The sequence below is a fragment of the Pimephales promelas genome, chromosome 12 (genome assembly GCF_988280905.1).
Source record: "Pimephales promelas chromosome 12, fPimPro1.hap1.1, whole genome shotgun sequence".
Taxonomy (NCBI): Eukaryota; Metazoa; Chordata; class Actinopteri; order Cypriniformes; family Leuciscidae; genus Pimephales; species Pimephales promelas.
The window spans coordinates 22,087,676-22,107,759 of NC_142780.1; the positions used below are offsets into that span (position 1 = coordinate 22,087,676).

The 20,084-nt window shown below is 36.4% G+C and overlaps 2 protein-coding genes across 3 annotated transcripts in view; one reads left to right on the forward strand and one right to left on the reverse strand.

Annotated features, from left to right (window-relative positions):
• invs (inversin) overlaps window positions 1-9,593 on the forward strand; it is a 25,753-nt gene extending 16,160 nt beyond the window's left edge. For both annotated transcript variants that reach the window (XM_039679431.2, XM_089117708.1), the window contains exons 12-18: window positions 99-205; window positions 1,522-1,731; window positions 3,078-3,304; window positions 3,842-4,499; window positions 5,484-5,689; window positions 6,967-7,071; window positions 8,250-9,593. In XM_039679431.2, coding sequence (XP_039535365.2) covers window positions 99-205; window positions 1,522-1,731; window positions 3,078-3,304; window positions 3,842-4,499; window positions 5,484-5,689; window positions 6,967-7,071; window positions 8,250-8,368 — 1,632 coding nt within the window. In that variant the 3' untranslated portion in view covers window positions 8,369-9,593. The remainder of the gene's footprint in view (window positions 1-98; window positions 206-1,521; window positions 1,732-3,077; window positions 3,305-3,841; window positions 4,500-5,483; window positions 5,690-6,966; window positions 7,072-8,249) is intronic.
• The window catches only part of tex10 (testis expressed 10), a 19,440-nt gene continuing 8,944 nt past the window's right edge, over window positions 9,589-20,084 (reverse strand). The window contains exons 12-17 of the mRNA XM_039679432.2: window positions 16,160-16,248; window positions 15,917-16,050; window positions 11,157-11,237; window positions 10,894-11,063; window positions 9,949-10,159; window positions 9,589-9,805 (exon numbers count right to left, since the gene is read on the reverse strand). Of these exons, the coding sequence (XP_039535366.2) occupies window positions 9,695-9,805; window positions 9,949-10,159; window positions 10,894-11,063; window positions 11,157-11,237; window positions 15,917-16,050; window positions 16,160-16,248 (796 nt within the window). The 3' untranslated portion in view covers window positions 9,589-9,694. The remainder of the gene's footprint in view (window positions 9,806-9,948; window positions 10,160-10,893; window positions 11,064-11,156; window positions 11,238-15,916; window positions 16,051-16,159; window positions 16,249-20,084) is intronic.

Genomic DNA, 20,084 nt, shown 5'->3' on the forward strand with positions numbered 1-20,084 from the left:
TAACACTGAGAACATGTGCTGGCCATTACCCATGAGTGGCCTGCTTGAGATATGAAAGAGAGAGAAAGTCTTTTTTTTGTGTACGTTTATGTGTTAAGGGGAGAACCGCGCTCCACTGGTCCTGTAATAACGGTTATCTGGATGCTGTGAAGCTGCTTTTGGGATGTGGGACATTCCCTAACCATATGGAGCACACTGAGGAGAGGTAACAAACATTCACACATGCACACAGTTCTTGTGGTGTGGCCTAGTGGTTGCAGATCAGATGTTCTTATTTAAACCATTCAAATGTTTGGGGTTAGTAAGAAATTAATACTTCTATTCAGCAAGGATGCAATAAGGGACTGTTCGTTTTTTATTTAAGGGGCCACCGGAGGAGATTTGAGATCTGTAATCAAAAAAGACTTGACCCTCCCTTCGCCAGTAATCAATTTTTCTATGACCCTCCAAAATGATTGTGAAAAAGGCATGACCCTCCCATATAATTTATTGATTACTTCTTTACTGGGTTGAGCTTGGCAATACAGACAACCATTGTTTTTTTACAACCATGACAAACGAATAAACTCCTGCTTTCTCATCTTACTAGGGCTGTAACGACAGACCGAACCTAGTACCTACAATTCGGTTCGTATCACGATTTTTGATTTGGAAAAAAAAAATATCATGTTTTCGGTGCTGATGCAGTTCATGTAACATGTAAGGGTGGCGCTGCCACTAAAGTATCTAAAAGCTGCCACAAAGAACCGGCAAAAGTAATGATTATGAATATGTCAAATATAGCAAGGAGACATTTTAATTGTTTATTAATAAACAAGTCTTTGTCCGTGTCGGCTGCATTGATGAAGTTGACGATGCTGACTCGCGATCTTTGCAGTAGTGAGCGCACGCGCCAGAGAGAAATGCACATTTCATACGGATTACATAAGCAGAGAGCTATCTGTAGTCTGTTTTCTTTCGTTTTGAATCGTTTTGTTAAAAAGTAGACATTTCAAGCTTTCTATATATTTATCAGGTCTGTGAGGCAAGTATACGCTGAGTTTCGGTTCATTTATTAGACGAGAGTCCAGTTCACGCGCCGGCGCCTCCGTGTCATGATGATCTATTTTGATCTAAATAAATAATGTGTATAAATGTGTAGACTGACATTTTTCTAATGTCTGGACTCCTTTATTAAGGAGTATGAATATATAAACAGACGTTTCAGTATTATTTTCATTTTCTGAGAATTTATATTTTAAGTTTTGACTGCAAATGTCTCATCCATAATGCTGGAATTGCCCAATTTTAAATAATTAAAATTAATTATGGGGGCTGTAACTTGTAGAACTGCAGGAAACAGCCGGACATGCTTGGAAAACAATATTACTGTGTTTTTACTGTATGTTTAATCAAATCAATTAAAATATCTTACTAACCCCAAACTTGCTATGTAAATGTATATATATATATATATATATTATAATGATTTTTGAGTCTATGGCATCAAAAAGTTTAAAACCCCTTTTGTTAAATGACTAGGTACACTCCTCTGGACTATGCCCTGTTGGGGGAGCATCAGGAACTGACCCAGTTTCTATTGGAGCATGGAGCTCTGTCCATCGCCGCCATCCAGGACATCGCCGCCTCATCCATCCAGGCTCTTTACAAAGGCTACAAGGTCCGACGGGCCTTCAAAGAACGCAAGAAGCTCCTCATGAGACATGAACAACTACGCAAGGATGCTGCAAAGTAAGACTTGCGTAAACACACATAGGTTCTTCTGTCTTGAAGAGAAAGATAAATGGTGGGGTGCAAATATTCTCTTACCCACAATCCAGTGCTGATTGATGTGGCTAGGCTGATCTGTGGAGCTGACATGGAATGTTTGCATGAATATAATATGTGTTGTTTAATTATGTGTGTTTGCCCTGAACCAGCTCATCTATCTACCTGCCTGCTGAGGAATATGAGCATCAATTTCTCGCTGTCAATAATGGAAATAGATGAGACGATAGAGAGAGAAAGAGCGCAAGAGAGATTCTCTCATTCTACCTGCTTTTCTGTTAATTGGGCAACACTCAGCTGCTCAACAGCTTGACATTTAGAGGCTGTCAGCTTTGTGGATGAATGAATACACATATACACAGATTGGAATATGTTCTTCTCTCTTTTCCAGGCTCTGCATACTCACATTAACATACATCCTCTAAACTTGTTTGCGTAGTCCGACTCTCTAACCGGCTGTCTTTTATCTGTGTTATTCTGCCCGCAGTCTATCCATCTACTCATTCGTTTTTGTTTCCTGTCTGGTAAAGGTGTTCAAAACCATGGAGGGATGTGTAATGCTGTCCTGTTAAACTCAAATATCGACTTGAAAGAGATATTGTACCAACCAATAATCTGAACAAAAAGCAGATGAAGGATTAATAATTGATCTGACTCTAAAAACCTTAAATTAACTTGATTAAAAAGGGGTTGTATGTACACTGCCATTCAAAAGATTTTTTCAATATTTTTGAAAGAAGTCTCTTATGCTCACGAAGGCTGCATTTATTTGAAAACTTCATATTGTGAAATATTATTAAAATGTAAAAAAATAAATAAATATTCCTATTATTCCTGTGATGGTAAAGCTGAATTTTCAGCATCATTACTTCAGTGTCACATGATCCTTCAGAAATATCCTAATATGCTGATTTGATGCCTAAGAAACAGTTATTTTATTATTATCAATGTTGAAAACAATTTTGCATTTTTTCAGGATATTTGATGAACTAAAAGTACAAAAGAACAGAATTATTATTTGTAATAGAATATTTTTAACAATGTAAAAGTATGATTGTCACTTTTAATGCACTTTAATGCATCCTTGCTGAATAAAAGTATTAATAAAAAAAAAAATCTGATCCCAAACTTTTGTATGGTATTAGAATGTTTGCAATGGCAACCATAACCAGATACTTGAACTAGAACTGTCAGCCAGCAGTAAACGTCACAACAAACATTTAATAAATGATCCGGGACAGTCATAATCAACAGGATAAATATGTGTCAAGTCAATAAATGTGCGTTGTGTGTGTTTTTTGTTTCTCTAGGAAGAGGGAGGAGGAACGCAGACGTGAGGCAGAGCAGCTGCTCTCATTGGCTGAGGCGGATCAGAAGCAGCATGTGTCATTGGCTGCGGTCAGAGTGGAAAAACTTTCACTGGATGAAACGGAGCAGAGGTTTAAAGATCCAGCGGTGAAAGGACACAAACACAAAAAGTCCCCCGGTGCTCATAACATTCATTCACAAAGCAGGAGAGAGAAACAACATAGAACTGGTGAGTTTAGTTTAGAAATAAAAAGTAAGGATTAACATGTGGACCACATTATTTTGTCAATAAATTTGTATTTTGAAACATTTTATTAAAAATATCTGTCTGATAATAAGCTGATATTTTTTTCATGTTATGGCTGCTAACCAATAAAGGGCTAATAATACAAATCCTGTAATATTGATTTAAAATTCATAAAATACAAAAAATTCTAATTTAATAAAAATCCTAAAATATATTCTCATGTATAAAGACCCAATTTATACTGTGAAAAATTAGTATGAATAAAATATGTGTAAAATATGAATACATGTCTTTAGTTTTTATTACATTAGATTATCTCACTTTTTTCTACCTACTATAATACTGCACGTTTAGGTATATTATTTATTTATTTACTTATTTTATAGATTTTTTAATTGGTTATTTATTTTATTAACAATTTTTAGATGCTTATGTCATAAAGAAGTCCATTTACGTATACTTAGTACTTGAGTTCAGCCACTTTGCCATGTCTAATGAACTGCTTTGTTTCCCTGTCAGAGCGCAGAACGAGAGAGGCCAAAACACCAGACACTACTCTCCCTCCTGCGACCTCTGGCCTCACGGTGACCCCTCAGAGTACCAAGAAGTGTTCAGGCACTGTAGAGGAGGTCTGTGTGATAGAGACGTGTGGCCTAGACACATGCGTATCAGTGGAATGTGGATCCACATATGAGCGCCGATCCCCCGCTGGGTCCAGTCGACCAGGCAGTGCCAAACTGGTCCACACAGGAGCCTGTGTAGCACCAGGCCACATAGAGACCACCACAACCCCCAAATCAGCAATACATACAAGACCCAGGACTACAGCTGCCCATTCAAAACCAGTGGCCCAGTCTACACTAGGTTCCACAGAGGCACTGACCAAGGGGAACAAGCCAGCATCAGACCACAAATCCACAGGAACCCAGCACTCCTCCTCAGAAAGAACCGCTGTCACACGACAAAAAGAGAGACCGGCAGAAAGAGAGGTGGACAGAAAAAAGGATAAAAGGACTGAGGGACAAAAAGAGACTGGCAGAGAGAAACAGGAAATGGACAAAGAGAGATGGATGAGCAGAACAACAAAAAAACAAAAGGACAAAGAGAAGGAAATAAAGGGAGACAGCATCCGTTGTAAAAACCAGGCGGCCGTTGTGATACAGAGAGCATGGAGGAGGTACTGATGTTTTTAATTCCACTATTTCTCTACTTCAATAAATACTTAATTCTGATTGGCCAACTACAACATTCTAAACTCAAATATTTTTGTATAATGATGACTTTGTGTTTGTGTTTCTCCTAAACTATAGGCATATTCACATGCTGTAGTTTTCGTCAATCGGAATAAATCCAATCTCATTTCAGATTCTGAATGCAGTTCAAAATCAGATTCAAGGGTTTACATGCTTACTTTTTTCTGTTGATCAGATTATTTGTGGTCTACATTACAACAACACCCCTTTCAATCTGATCGAAATTTCATTCGTATCAAACTTAATCTAAATGATATGTATATGTTAAGGTTTTTCTGTCTGATTGAGCCATCAATGAATCGGTAATTTAAACGGATTATTTGGATGCATGTTAACGTAGCTAGCTCCTGTGTCTTCTCTTATATCTTATCTCTCCGATTAATATTGTACACATATTTATAATTCTAATTTTTCACAGTGTAAATTGGAATTTTTTATACATTTATTTGTTTACAAATAAATGGAAAATAAATGAAGTCTAACAAATTCACTGTTTAAATCAACTTTTCGTGCAAGAAAAGTCTACAGATTCCATCTGTGTCTGCTCATATGTTGCCCACATGTTCTGTTTGTTCTGTTCATACACTGCCTTGTTTGAGTTGTGGCATGGCTTTGTGCCCACCAGCACATCAACACCTCAGAGGGGAGGTCACCAGAATAGGCCTCTTATTTATGTGTATGTGTGTTTTTAGAGAGAGTGTAACGCAGGCCCATAAGTGCACTTTCTTTTAATGGCTTTACTAAAATAATGGGATTCAGAGTACAAAGAAGGTATATGCACATTCTTTAAGTCCTTTTTATGAACAGTAATGTGGTTGGCTCGTTTGATTGTACATATTTAATATGCTGTCGCTGCATTTGCTGGTACATATGTGCTTGTGAAACCATAACATGTTTTTTCCATTCAGGTCTTGTAATCGGGGTCGTCTTCGTAAGGTACTGTGTAGGACCGTGAAAGGGGCGGAGTCTGCTGAAGTCACAGCCCTGTTGATTCAGTTATTATGGGAGTGGCCTGTAGCTCATGACCACACCCACCATAAAACGTCTTCTGAATTTCAAGCTGCTCCTACCAGGAACGCAGGGAAAAAAAGCTCCGTGCTCCAAAATGTCTATGGTGAGTGTTATATTACTGTCCACTAGGAGAGAAACCAAGTAATATCACAGTTTTAATCATGTTGGGTATGACATGTAGGTACACATTAAAGAGCTTGTTCATTTTCCCAGCACTAATTTGCATATTATATAAATATATAGCCATTCAAAAATTTGTGATAGGTAAGATTTTTTTTATGTTTTTAAATACATTTTTTTTTTAATTTTCCATTGAAATATATTTTAAAGTGTAATTTTAAAATATATGAGTCTTTGGTGTCACGTCCTTCAGAAATCATTCTAATATGCCGATTTGCTGGTCAAGAAACATTTATTAGTATTATCAATGTTGAAAACAGTTGTATACAACTTTTTTATTCAGCAACAGTCAGAAGTGACCGTAAAGACATTTATAATGTTACAAAGTATTATATTTCAAATAAATACTGTTCTTTTGAACCATCTCTATCAAAGAATCCTAAAAAAGGATCACTAAATTTTCTACAAAAATGTTAAGCAGCGCAACTATTTTAATCATTGATAATAACACGTTTCTTGAGCAGCAAATCAGCATATTAGAAAGATTTCAAAAGGTCATGTGACGCTATTTAAGATATATTAAAATAGAATTGTATTCATTTATAACCATATGCCTGATTGCTTGTAAAAGTAATTGGATACCTTTCCTTAAATAGCGACATGATTTGAGTTACGATTCCTGTCCGTAGCATAAGTTAAGTTTAAAAGTAGGCCAAGCATCACTAATGAGATTATTATAGAGGGGTGTTATGTTTTTATGTGACGTTCCAACACAGACGCACGCCGTCACCCCTCCCTCCTTTCATATCAGTTGATAAGGTGGAGTTTCGACCCAGTTAATGCAACTGACCTTCAGCAGACATGAACAGGTGATGATGGCTGAGCAGGCCAGAGACGCTCTCATTCTCAAACACACGCGTGCACGTACACACACACACGGACACTTGTTCCCCTCCCCGCTCCTCCCTGACAGTCACAGCGCTTTGAAAAGTTCATTGCTGTCAGGCGGAATGTCGAGCTGTCTCCTCTCGCTCACAAACGCAAACCTCCATCCCCTCATCCTGCCCGCCGCTGCCAGATGGACACACGCTCACACACACCTGCACGTTTCATACCAAACTGTCCAATTCTTGTTATTTTAACAGCTCTAGTATCAGTCGTGAGTTGTGACGTTAACGTGGAGATTGATCCATTCAAGTAAAAAAAATGTGCATGTGACCACATCTAAAGCAATAAACTCTGCTGTTACATTTGGTCTAGGTGGCGCCCCGTCCAAAAGAGGGCACTCTCTGCGGGCTGCAGTGCTTAAACCACAGAGCCAAAGCCAAGGGCTGCTGGATCTGTCACTCAAAACAAACAAACACTGTGAGTACTGGGGTTTATATTCACTGCTTGTGTTCTTTGGTGGTGCATGTTTTTACTCCAATCTTTAGTGTCATTTCTTATTATTATCCATGTTGAAAACTGCTTAATATTTTAAGCGTTTGTGGAAACCATGATACACCACCAAATGTTTGGGATAAGATTAAAAAAAGAAAAGGAATTACTAATTTTAGTCAGCAAGGACACATTCAATCGATCTAAAGTTACAGTGGACATTTAGAACGTTACAAAAGATTTCCTTTAAAAAAATGATGTACAATTAATTTTATATTCATCAAAGAATCCTGAAAAAAAAAATCACAGTATCACGGTTTCTCACGGTTTCCTGAAACTTTTTTCAACATTGATAATAATAGGAATATTAATTATAGTAATAATTGATAGAAATAGAGCTTGTTTCTTGAGCCACCAAATCTGCATATTACAATGATTTCTGAAGTATCATGTGACACAGACTGTTATAAAATTCAATTTTAAAATTAGGGCTGTCAAATGATTAATCGCGATTAATCGCATCCAAAATAAAAGTTTGTGTTTACATAATATATGTGGGTGCACTGTGTATAATTTATATATATATATATACTTAAGAAATATTTAAGAAATATTTTCATATTTTCAATATTTTAAAGAAATACAGTATGTACTATATATAGATTTATATATAATTTATATGATATGTAAATATACATATTTTATGCATAAAAATATTTTTTTCTTAAATATACATGCATGTGTGTGTATTTATTAATACAAAATAATTATAAACAGTGCACCCACATATATTATGCAAACACAAACTTTTATTTTGGATGTGATTAATCGTGATTAATTATTTGATAGCCCTATTTAAAATATATTAAAATAAAGTTTTTTTTGTGCAATATTTTACAATATTACTCTTTTTAATGTATTTTTGGTCAAATAAATGCAGCCTTGGTGAGCATAAAGGTCAAGTCACACCGCACTGACAACATTGAATCATTGTTTGTCAGGTCGTGGAACGTCTGAGATGTGACACTGTAATGTGGTTTGTCTGCATTGGTCAGTGTTTGTCAGTGCAGTGTGGCCTAATGACACTTCTTTCAAAAGCATTTTTAAAAATCGTAATTATTCCAAATGTTTGACTGATAGCCTGTCTGTGCTTTCTTTATCCACAGTGAGTGCCGTTGATTGTGTGAGCCTGGTGGATTCTTTAAATCAGGCAAAGCAATACTCTTACCATCTGCGCCCATCCAGTACTGGCAGTCAAAGCAGTCAGAGCAGAACTAAGAACTAACACCACAAAAAGGACTCTTAACGTGTTTTTTACAGGAACTAAATCTCTCCAAGAGACACAGGGATTATATGCACTTAAACTCATTTCATGTTTATTAAAACTATTGCATGAGGAATTGTGAACTCGCATGGTCCTTCTCTGGGTTTACATATGAAATCTGCAATATCACCTTGATTATTGCAGGAGGTTAGAGGTTAAAACCACAAACACAACAAATCTGTTTGATAACCTTTCATTCTGTCAACAACAGGTCATATACCTGTCGTAAGGGTGACACGCCTACATAACAAGACCACCTGCATGGGAGACCACTGAGTGTACATTAAGGCTGTTAAACTGCCCCTCTCTTTGAAACATACTCATATTTTCAGGCCATTTCTGATATTGTCACAGATCTATCCATTGTATTCTTATACTCTATCGCCAGCCCTATTTTTGAGTAGGTTGGATTATTAATACATTTTATCCATCACTATAAATAATTGTAATTTTTTTTTTTTACTATTGATGTATTACTGTTAAATACATTTTGAAAAAGTGAAGATAACCTCAATTTATGTTAAGAAGGGAAAGATTTGTCATTTTTTGCTTGAATCATCTTACCTCACAGACTTAAACCTGAGAGTAATAATTATGCTAGTGTTCAAAAGTTTGAGGTTGGTGAGATTTTGTTTTTGAAATACTCTTATGCTCACCAAGGCTGCATTTATTTGAACAAGAATACAGTAATAAACTTTTAAAAGCTGTTAAAAAAAAGTTTTTTATTTTAATAATGCAACATTTTTCCTGTAATGACAAAGCTTGTACTGCAGTCATTACTCCAGCGTCACATGATCATTCAGAAATTGTTCTAAAATATTTGGTTAACATTTCATCTTACTATCAATGTTGAAAACAGCTGTGCTGTTTAATATTTTTGTAAAAACTGAACATTTTCTATTTAAATGGAACATTAAAAAGCATATTTGATGAATATAAGTATTAATTTATTTTAAAAAAAAACCTTACTGACCCCAAACCTTTGAATGTAATGTTCCCATTTTTAAATTCAGAATTCCTTTTAGGAAACTTTAAAACAGCAGCTCTTTATGTTCCAGTTGCTTTTGAGTATACCATTATTTCATGAACTCAGTTGATTACAAAACAGTGGATAATAAAAAAAAAACAACTCCAGGTCTATATTAATAAATGTGCAATAAATCTTAAACCGAAATAATCAGTTCATTATAACAAGGTTTATTTTCTTCATTTTGTACAAAACGACTGGAATCAGAAAACAAAAAGAACATGAATGGCTGTGGCACTGAATACTGTAACAGTCAGCAGTTAATAGATGTCCCTCATGGCCATGTTGGCCCGCTGACCAGACATCGTAACGCTGTAGCAGTACAGCAAGTCAGTCAGCCACTGCTCTCGAGTCTCTCCGCCATAGAAATGCTACAAAAACAAACAGAAAAGAAAGTGTCGGCAGTTTGAGTTTAAGCTTTTAAATTTGAATATGTTAGCATTTTAAGTTTGACCGTTTGAAGCAATAATAAAATAGATGCATGCAATTATTAGCATATTTTGATGTGCCATACCGTTAAGTCCTGTATGATTTGTTGCAGTAGGCTGGCGTTGGCCATCATGTGGTTGCGTAATTGAGTATGCTGAAGTAGTAATGACAGGATCTGTGCCAACAGGGGGAGCTCTTCCTCACACAGGTCGCACACACTAAAAGACTGCAGGACCAATCGCAGGAGCCTCGGTACAGCACTCAGCGCAGCAAAACATGCCTCCCACACGGCATCCCTGAAGGAGATAAACATGGTTTGACATTTTTAGTTTTCGTTTTGAGCATTAGGAGTGATTGGACCACCAATTTCTTTGAAGTTAGCATAAAGCGTAAATTTGTGATTGTCTTTTCTTCCCTACTGTGCATTGTGAAAAAAGATGGCAAAAATGTAATGAATATATTATATATTTGAAGAGTTCAGATGCAAAAGCCTCTAAATGCCATTTGAAATTTTCTTCTTGAATGATGATTTTTATCAAACTTGTTTATTTAAGTTCAGTAATTTCACTTAAATAACAATTAATAGGTAATTATCATTGCCATTTAAGTGAAATTACTGAACTTAAATATACAAGTTTGATAAAAATCATCATTAAAGAAGAAAATTTCAAATGGCATTTAGAGGCTTTTGCATCTCAACTCTTCATTTATAAATAATTATTATTATTTAGAATAATTGTAATTAATATTTCTTATACATTACAGACACAAATTAATAGACACTTGTATACCATTTCGGAAGAAATCAATTGCTGATAAAAACAGAATTTTAGGTGCATCAAAACCAAGTATTTTCAAATGTTTTTGTTTTTTAGTTTTTTTTAGTTTGCGGTCTTCATGAGACTGCCCTTTTTGGACTTTCCCCAGTCCTGTGTTCCAAATTCTCCAATAGTCTTCTTTGTGGTGTAGAAATGTTACTCTATGCAAATATTGTGTGTGTGTGTGGGTGCGAGCGTGTTAGTGAGCACACCTCTTGCGGGCACTCTGCTCCAGTTGTAGCAGCAGATTGAGCATGCTCAGGCAACATTCAGACAGGAAGTGGAGGAGTGTGTCGCTGGGCAGGAAGTTGACATCCAGTAACCGGGGAACACACCTTAAAATCGCTGCACACACACAGTCTGGCACCACGGCGAGTCCACACTACAAAGAGATGGAGAGTCTCACCACAAACGGTGTCTGGCTCCACTGCCCACTTGCATGCAAAACATTCAGTAGAAAAACACGTTCACTCACCAGATTCTTAATGATGGCGTTCTGTATTACATCAAAACACTGTGCACGAGATCCCAGGGTGTCCAGGCAGTGACACACCACCTACAAACACAGTGAAGAAATGAAGTTTATGAACTGAGCAGATAAATTACGTTTTCACACAGCAGAGTTGAGGCCGCTCTGAGCACCTCCATAATCTGTGTACACGTGCAATGCTACATAAATGTGGTTTTAAAATATGCAGCCGACACATCTTAAAGATGGCAGCCTTAATGTCAGCATGAAACAGCATGAAATTGTGACCAACTTTTCTCTGTGATGTATATCCAAGTGAAGCGTGAAGCAATAACTGGCAGGACTGGATTTAGTATTTCGAGATTGGATCATAGAAAGTGGGCATTACAAACTAAACGGGCACATTTTTAAATAATGATGTGCATGGATAAATAATTTATAATGAACACTGCAACATTACATAAAAAAAAAAAGAATAGCCAATTTTAATTCAATGGTCCCTTTAAACTTTGTATTCGAAAAAGTATATATTTTATAATTTGTATATTTCTAATTAGTATATATCTTATTAAAATTTTACATTTAAAAAAACATACTCAAAATAAAAAAAATATACATTTACATTTGTATACATTTAATTAAGAATAGAATCAAAACTATGTAGAATGACGTACAAGAAATAATGATACCATGATAAGAATCCCATGATACTTTTAATAAGTTAATTTATGTAATATACAATTTCATCATAAATAGAAATGCTAAATTATAATTATAAAATATATATTTTATTAAATTAGAAAAGATAATGAAATATACTGTTATGATCAGAAAAAAATGTATGCGTGTGTGTATCTGTGTGTTAAAAGTAAGATTTCATTCATCATTTCTTAATACATCTGCTTGCCAGTGTAAAAACAGCAAAGTTGATAGAAATCAAACTAGGCAAAAAGATCTAATGAATATAAAACATTTTAGAAACAACTTAATAGAGTCATTTCACAGACTGAAAGCTGAGGGGCAGGTGACACTTTTTCGATCTCAGGCTACAAAGAACCCTTGAATTATACATCACAACATCTGACACATACAAACGGTTTAGGTCGGACAAAAATAAATCCCCAGGCCCAGACAAAAGAGAAGTCGGCAGAGAACAAAGAATCCTATAGCACCACACACACACATATACAGTGACAGGCTCAAAGGGTTGGACCTCGCCACTACGGCCGGTCTGTTGTAATGGAAGTTGACACTGGACAGATTAGCGACACCCTGCCACTCTCTGAACTGATATTTTATGAGCCCAAACAATAAATAAGTGTGTGAGTGTATGTGTGTGGGAAATCTAATAGTGCTAATAGCATTAGGGCAGATTAGATTAAACAGATGAAGGCGGAGCAGAATGTCATTCAGAGCAGGTTATTATCAGACATTAATCAGGCTAACAGTGTTAAGAACACATTACACATGCTTTAGATTAGAGACGCCTGATTGGCAATAAAGGAATGGACCCCCAGCAGCCATGTGCTCTCGCTCACACACACACACACACCACTCAAACTTCATTTGATGCTAATTGCCAAGCTATATATCTGAGAAACAGTAAGTGAGAATTTTCTTTAAGAGTATGTGATTTGAAATCCCAATAGGATAACAAGCACACTTTTTTTTTAGCACATTTTGTTTTAGCACATTAAGATATTCCAGCAGGCCAGTAAAAAAAGGTGCTAAAATTATTTTCATAAAAAATTAAAGTGAATGAAAATTGAATATAAAACTTTGTAAATTACACACAACGGTCAAAAGTTTAGAATATATATTTTTTTTTTGATAGAAGCTCACCAAGGCTGTATCTATTTGATCAAAAATACAGTAAATTTAAAAGTAGTTCTATTTTAATATATTTTATATTAATATATTAATTTAATTCTTTTATATATATATATATATATATATATATATATATACATGTGTGTGTGTGTAATAAATAAATACTTAAATTCAACAAAGGCACATTAAATTGAACAAAAGTGTTACACTTTATAATGTTACAAAAGATTTCTATTTCAAATAAACTTTATGTTCTTTTAAACTTTCTCTTCATCAAAGAATCCTGAAAAAATTTAATTCCAACAAAACTATTAAGCAGCAAATTGAATAAAAACAATTGTTAATAATTGAGAACCAAAAAAAACAAAAAAAAAAAACAATAATTGAGCATCAGCAAATCAGCATATTAGAATGATTTCTGAAGGATCATGACACAGAAGACTGGAGTAATGATGCTGAAAATTCAGCTTTACTTTTTACTGATTGTTTTTTTTATCATATAAATACAGTCTTAAGGATTGCATTCATTTTCCGTAAAACTCCTTTGGCCGTAAGAGTGTGCACGGCAAGTGCCAAAGATGTCTTTCCACGATCTAGTGGACTGTTTTCAACCGCTCATGTAAAATGCACATGAACTGTCGTACAAAAATAGGGCTTCGCACGGACTTCCAGCGAACCCTCCTAATGACCAAAACTACATCACGTGGAAAGTGAACAGCTGAGGTAAACTTTGGGCTTTAGTCAACATAAGTTCTTTCAAATTATTTATATTTTTATCTAATGGCTTAAAAATATCTTTAGTTAATATAATTTCTTCCCACAAGGTTAAGAATGCAATTAACTTGTACCAAAATGTGTTTTCATAAGGCGATTTACTGTTAAAAATAATTTCTAATTAAACCCAAGTCAAAGTGACTGAGCTGAGAAAAAGTGTGTCCTGTGCTTGTGTACGCGAAGAGGGAATCAGGCTCTTTTCCTCATTAAGGCCCATTATTCTCCATCAGCCTCACCTGCTGGCATCATCTCCCCCGTCACTCCTCATTACCGTATCAACGGAGATGCCAGACGTTCCTCTACACCTATACTGTCTGATTGACTTGGACACAAAAAATGAAAGTCCAGAGAAAATTGCATAGAGGAATTAGCTGTGTGTGTGCAGGTAAAAGAGGGGGGCAGTGAGAGTCAGACCCTGGCCTGGGGGAGTGGTTTTGTTGGGTTTTAATTTCCGTGTAAAATGTCAGGTGGTGATGGTGTCCGCTGGCAGGCATTAGCATTTGCTTTAGCCAGGAGCGCTCTGATAACCAGCCCTTATTGAAATATGGAGACACCTACACTGGTGCGATGCGATAAACCCTCCCTCTGCTCAACGAACTGGCCGTCTCCAGGGAGAAACTAAAATACACTTGGCCCAAGTGGCCCTGCGCTGATTCAAGTGAACACCTGCTTCTTGGTAGAAGTTGAAATTTGGTTAACGTGAAAAAATACGATGTGATTATGGTGAACAGCATGACCTGGTTCATATCTCTTTCATGATGTGCAAAACACTTCCTGGTTTATAAACCAAGACTTTTTAGGTGCACTTTTCTAGCGAGCACAGGAAAATACTGTTACGGTTTCCTGTTAATGTATAAATAGTTTTCATGTGTTCATGTTTTTTGGTGCAAAAATATTGTTCTGCAAGAAACAAATATATATTTTGAAGTGTTTTTTTTTTTCTGCAAATACCAAATTAGGGACTCTATGCTATTAGAGCTGTCAATTTAATGCATTCATTTAGTGTGATTAATTATAAAAAATATATTAAAGGGATAGTTCACTTTGAAATTCAAGTACACATCGATTGCCTAAGACACGAAACAAGCGGTTTGTGTGAGAAAACGAATAGCATTTAATATCGTTTTTACCTCTTGTAATCACAGTCACATCCAAGTACTCTGAGTGCGAGGGCGCTTCTATCTGCGCGCCGGCAAACGCCGGAAAGCCCCGGAAGTGATCTCTCGCGCGTGTACGTCACTCATTGTTTACACAGAGATTTCAGAAGTGTTATCCTTCACTGTGAAGATCTAAACATATTAAGATATACATGAAATTGCAATGGAAGACGATTTCGATATATATCAACAGACAATGTTTTTTTTTTTCCGCAACCGCGCAAGAGATCACTTCCGGCGCTTTCCGGCACTTGTGCAGAACGAAGCGCCCGTGCCTTCAGATCAGTTGGACGTGGCTGTGGTTACAAGAGGTAAAAATGATATAAATACCGTTGCTTTTCTCACACAAACCGCTCGTTTCGTGTCTCAGGCCATCAGTGTGTACTTACATTTACGAGTCATTAAATCATGCTTAATTTGGACTTCTCTGTGAGGTGGACCCCGTATACCTCCATTATATAAATGCCAGACAAGAACGGTTTGACCTAAAAATATCAAAATTGAAACTACTGTGGAAACAAAGACACCTACATCTTGGATGCCCTTGAGGTAAGCTAAAACATATCAAAAATTAATTTCAAAGTGAACTATCTCTTTAATATTAACGCAATTAACTGTATGTAAATTACACCCCGACCTGTATTTTGCCTTTCACAATAATGTGATGTCTTCGAATTATATATTTTGATTTAAATGTTCATGGGGACTTTTCTTAGAAAACATTCACATAATATTGTTATTATTGTGTATAAAAATATATATAATGCTGAAAATGCTGTCCCAGCCAATCATGTGTAATGCAGTAGTGGATTGACACCAGAACCACCACATGACTGACACAAGCCAGACAAGATGAGAGAGGAGGGGGGCGCTCACAGGGGACAGAGTGGATTAGAAACATATGCCAGCGATTGAAAGCAGAACAACTGACATAACACACATGCTGGAGCAGCTGAAAGTGGAGAAAGGGACCGGCAAATAACAGAGAGAGAGAGAGAGCATCACCTCCACAACATCCCAATGATGTAGAAACTGCTCCAGGGTGGTAGCGAACACACTGAGGGGCGAGAGTGTGGAGGACGGCAACAGGCCATCGTCATCCGTCTCCTGCAGAGCCCGCAACATCTCAGAGGAGAAACCTGAAGCACAGGATCATGGGAACGCCACTTTATCAATATCAAGCACGCTGTCGGTACTAGTATCATTGAATGTGATGCATGATCTGTGTGGATACAAGTGTGTGCGCACCTGTTAGTGTGGTGAAAAAGAAACTGAGGTAATCTACATCCTTCACCGGCACATCCTGTGAACTGCTCGACCAGCCACTCAGAGGAGACCTGCAGGGAAGCAAACACGCATTACTGTGCAGTGGTCCGGCACTGAACCACTCTCCCGTTACACATCTCACACTGTACCTGTGTGTGTGCGTGTGGTGAGAATGTCAGTCTAAAAATACTGGCCACCTGAGATCCTTCATTTCCTTTGAAATCAACCTCCCACCACAAACACACTCACTTTCAGCAAATGAGAACACTCACGGTATTAAGGAGACGCTGGGGTCATCCTCACAATATAGCAGACATCACTTAGTGTTCCTTCAGAAGATTTTAAAACATTCCTGAAGCACAGGATCATGTTGATAACCATTTTTAAAAAAATTGTAGGAATGAATTCTATATCAAAGCTTTTTTCTCTTTAATCTTTAAGTATTTTTATAAAGTAAATGTAAGATAAACAATAACTGGACAGAAGCAACTTGGGTTTACTTGATTGTTTACTTGATACCGTTTTTTCATGTTAATGTAAATGTAAAATATGACACAACATGCTTTTGGGGAACATTTATTTGTCCATTTCTTAATTACCATTTATTTGTAATGAATTGAGCCATAAAAACCTGACCCAACATGGACTCCATGTGATGCCGTGCTTCTATGTGTGCGTTCAAGACTTCAGAGAAAACTTTGTCAAGTTATTTTAAAAGAGACCGTTTTTTTCTGAGAAGGAAATTCAGAAAGAACGAGTGTGTGTGCGTGTGTGTTATAGCTATTCAGAGACAATCCACGCAGTCTTATGATTCTCCCTTATTGATGTGGATCAGCCTCAAGGCTAATAAAGTGAATGGATATCTGACCTTTTACTTGTTTGATTTCATTTCTCTTGTGATTGTGGAATGAGCATGTGCTGGACTTCCTTAATGCATACTGATTGGCATATTTCCCAACAAATCATTAGTAAAAAGGGAGTCTGGACACACAAACTAAGAAAAAAGTGCTACTGTTCACTGTCTTTCTGTGTGCCAGCCACACACACATGGAAAATACAACACACACTCTATTGCTAAACAATTAGCCATTCCTGTCTAAGTTTAGTAACACTTTATGAACCCCACGGCCCCCATTCAAAACTCAACAAGAGATGTGATTGCTGATGTGATCAAAGCCAAATTCTTGCAAAGGACAAAATGTTCGGTTCATGTTATTCTGAGGATTGAATCTCTTAACGGCATGTCACGCAGTTCAGCCAGTAACAGAAGCAGCCTTAAGTGATGCTTGGCTTATCACGGAGGAATCCTGTCATGGCTCCAGATTTCTTTTTCAAATGTGCAGTCGGTGTGAATTCACTTGCCGTAGCATTTGTTTTGGAATTTCAGTGCGACTCTAAGCAGGGACCTTGAAGATCATTTAACGTCTCCTCTAAAGAGTAATACTGCCCTCTATAGGTTTCCGAGTACGCTTAACCCAGTGTTCTTGTTGTGAGGAAACAGAGAGCCCAGAGGAAAGGCAGTGTATCCAAGACACATTCACACAGGGACTCTAAGTTACACAGTCAGTGTGTTCTCAAACATTACTCCCTTTAGGATTTAAGGGGAAACTACAAATAAAAGAGTGGCTTTAGGCTAGTGACTAAAAGAAACACAGTGGGGACACAGCATGTCACGAAGATACACACACAAATGAACTTGCACACAGCCCAAGGCCCTCAGCATGCAGAGGAATATTCTGTCAATCATACATTACTAGTTTACACCAGTAAGCTTATCAGATCAGTTCTCTTATGAGATTTGCCCCTATTTGTTTTCCTAAATAAGAACATATGAAATGATAAAAACGTGATAAACCTTAATAAATTTGTGTATTTTGTATGAGGTGCACTATTTTATTATTATTTGGTTACTATTATTGTACTTAATATTTTGAAATCGCTTAACTGTAGAATTAGTTTTCTATTTAAAATATTTGTATTTAGCTGTAGTTTATTTTATAACAGTTTTATATGAGCAATTCAGCGTAAACCTATTTCATTAGCAAAAATGTCTAATTTTCACAGGTCTTTCATCTAATATTTTACTGTATTTCAGCTTTAATTTTATTAAAAATTGATTTCGAAAAATTATTTTGGTTTTAGTTAACAATAACTACACTAATGAGATGACAGTATCGAAGCACCGTCTGTTTGCCATTTCATTAAATTATTCTATTTATATTTTTATTACAGCATATTAATAATTACATTGTAGTGATGGACGATACATCAGCCACCATATCGGTATCAGCCGATATTTGTTCATTTTTATGTTATTGTTATCGGCCAGATAATAAAATTTGGCTGATGCATTAAAACTGATAAATAATGAATTATTTCCTTCAACACTTGACACACTTAAGATGTGCACTGTTCAACATGATTGATCTTAATTGCTTAAAATATGATTGGAATAAAAAAGGAAAATATAGTTAAGTGCAAAAATGTGCTGTCATATCAGCTACATGAAATTATAATGAGAACATTATTATAATTGTGTGATTGGGAAATGGATTTTAATTGCGAGACTTTTGATTTTGCGATCAGGCTCTTAAAAATTGTTAAAATAATTTGGATTTAGATTTATCGGCCGATATATCGGTTATCGGCTTTCAAATCTAAAGACTTATCGGTTATCGGTATCGGCCAAAATGTTCATATCGGTGCATCCCTATTACATTGATGGTTTAAGTTAACGATGCAGCATTTGTGGATAAAGCAACAGGATGATTTTGTTTTATTTCCATTTTTTCCAACAAGATTTATAATTTTTTTTATCTTTATTTCATTCAAATCAATTACTTTTTTATTTGTGTTAAGAGTAGTCAACAATAAAACTACTCAAAATGCCCATCCCTGCTCTGTCCTTTCCAGAAGACACTTTTTAATGTGAATGTTTTATGTTAATACAACTTGCTGAAAACAGTGCAAAAAACTAAGGCCTGGTTTCACAGACAAGGCTTACATTAAGTCAGGATTAGGCACTCGTTAAATTAAGACATTTAAAAAGCTTTATAAACGTGTTATGTGTTAAAACAGCTCAAACATGCATTTTAGCCTTGGACTAGCATTAAGCCTTGACTGTAAACCCAGGGGCAAGTGTTGTGTACACTAAAGACAACTAAAGATAACTCTGAATATACTGAACTTACTGCAGTATGACCTCTGCTTCACTGCACAGTGACTCGTGGCTCCGTTCCACCGCATTACGGACAATCACGGTTAATGACTAATGGTCACGGCCAATCAGAGTTAAGTGGGAGAATTGGCCATCCTCTTATCATGCCGCAGAGTGCTTGGCTCCCTCCGATTGGTTAAATTGTTTGATTCTATTAACAGTGAAAACTCTGAGGCTGCTGTCTCCTCTCGGCATTCGTAGAAAACAGAGTCGCATTCTAAACATATCAGTCAGATGCAGACAGATACTTCCCTTCCAGGGCTGAGCTGCGCATGCATAACCAGTCTTGGTCAAATCCACACTAATGCACTTATTTCCCCATTTTAGCAAGTATTATGGGCTACACTTTATTTCAATGTTACACTTTAGACATTCTTCTAACTATAAATACTTTGCAATTACATGTCAACTAACAGACTGTTAGGTTAGGGTTAGGCTTAGGTTTTAGGGTTCGGGTTGGAAGAATAAGTTGACATGCAGTTGCAACGTTACTTATAATCAGTAGAATGTCTGTTGGGGGACCATCAAAATAAAGTGTTTGGCAAAGCTCAACTCTGAAGAACTGCACTAAAGCAGGAGTGTGTATGAAATTCATATATCCATTCTGTTTTAAATTCATTCTTAAATTAAATCTCTTATCCAAAACCCAGCACATTTGTATTTCATTCAATGATGAAAAGTAGTGATAAA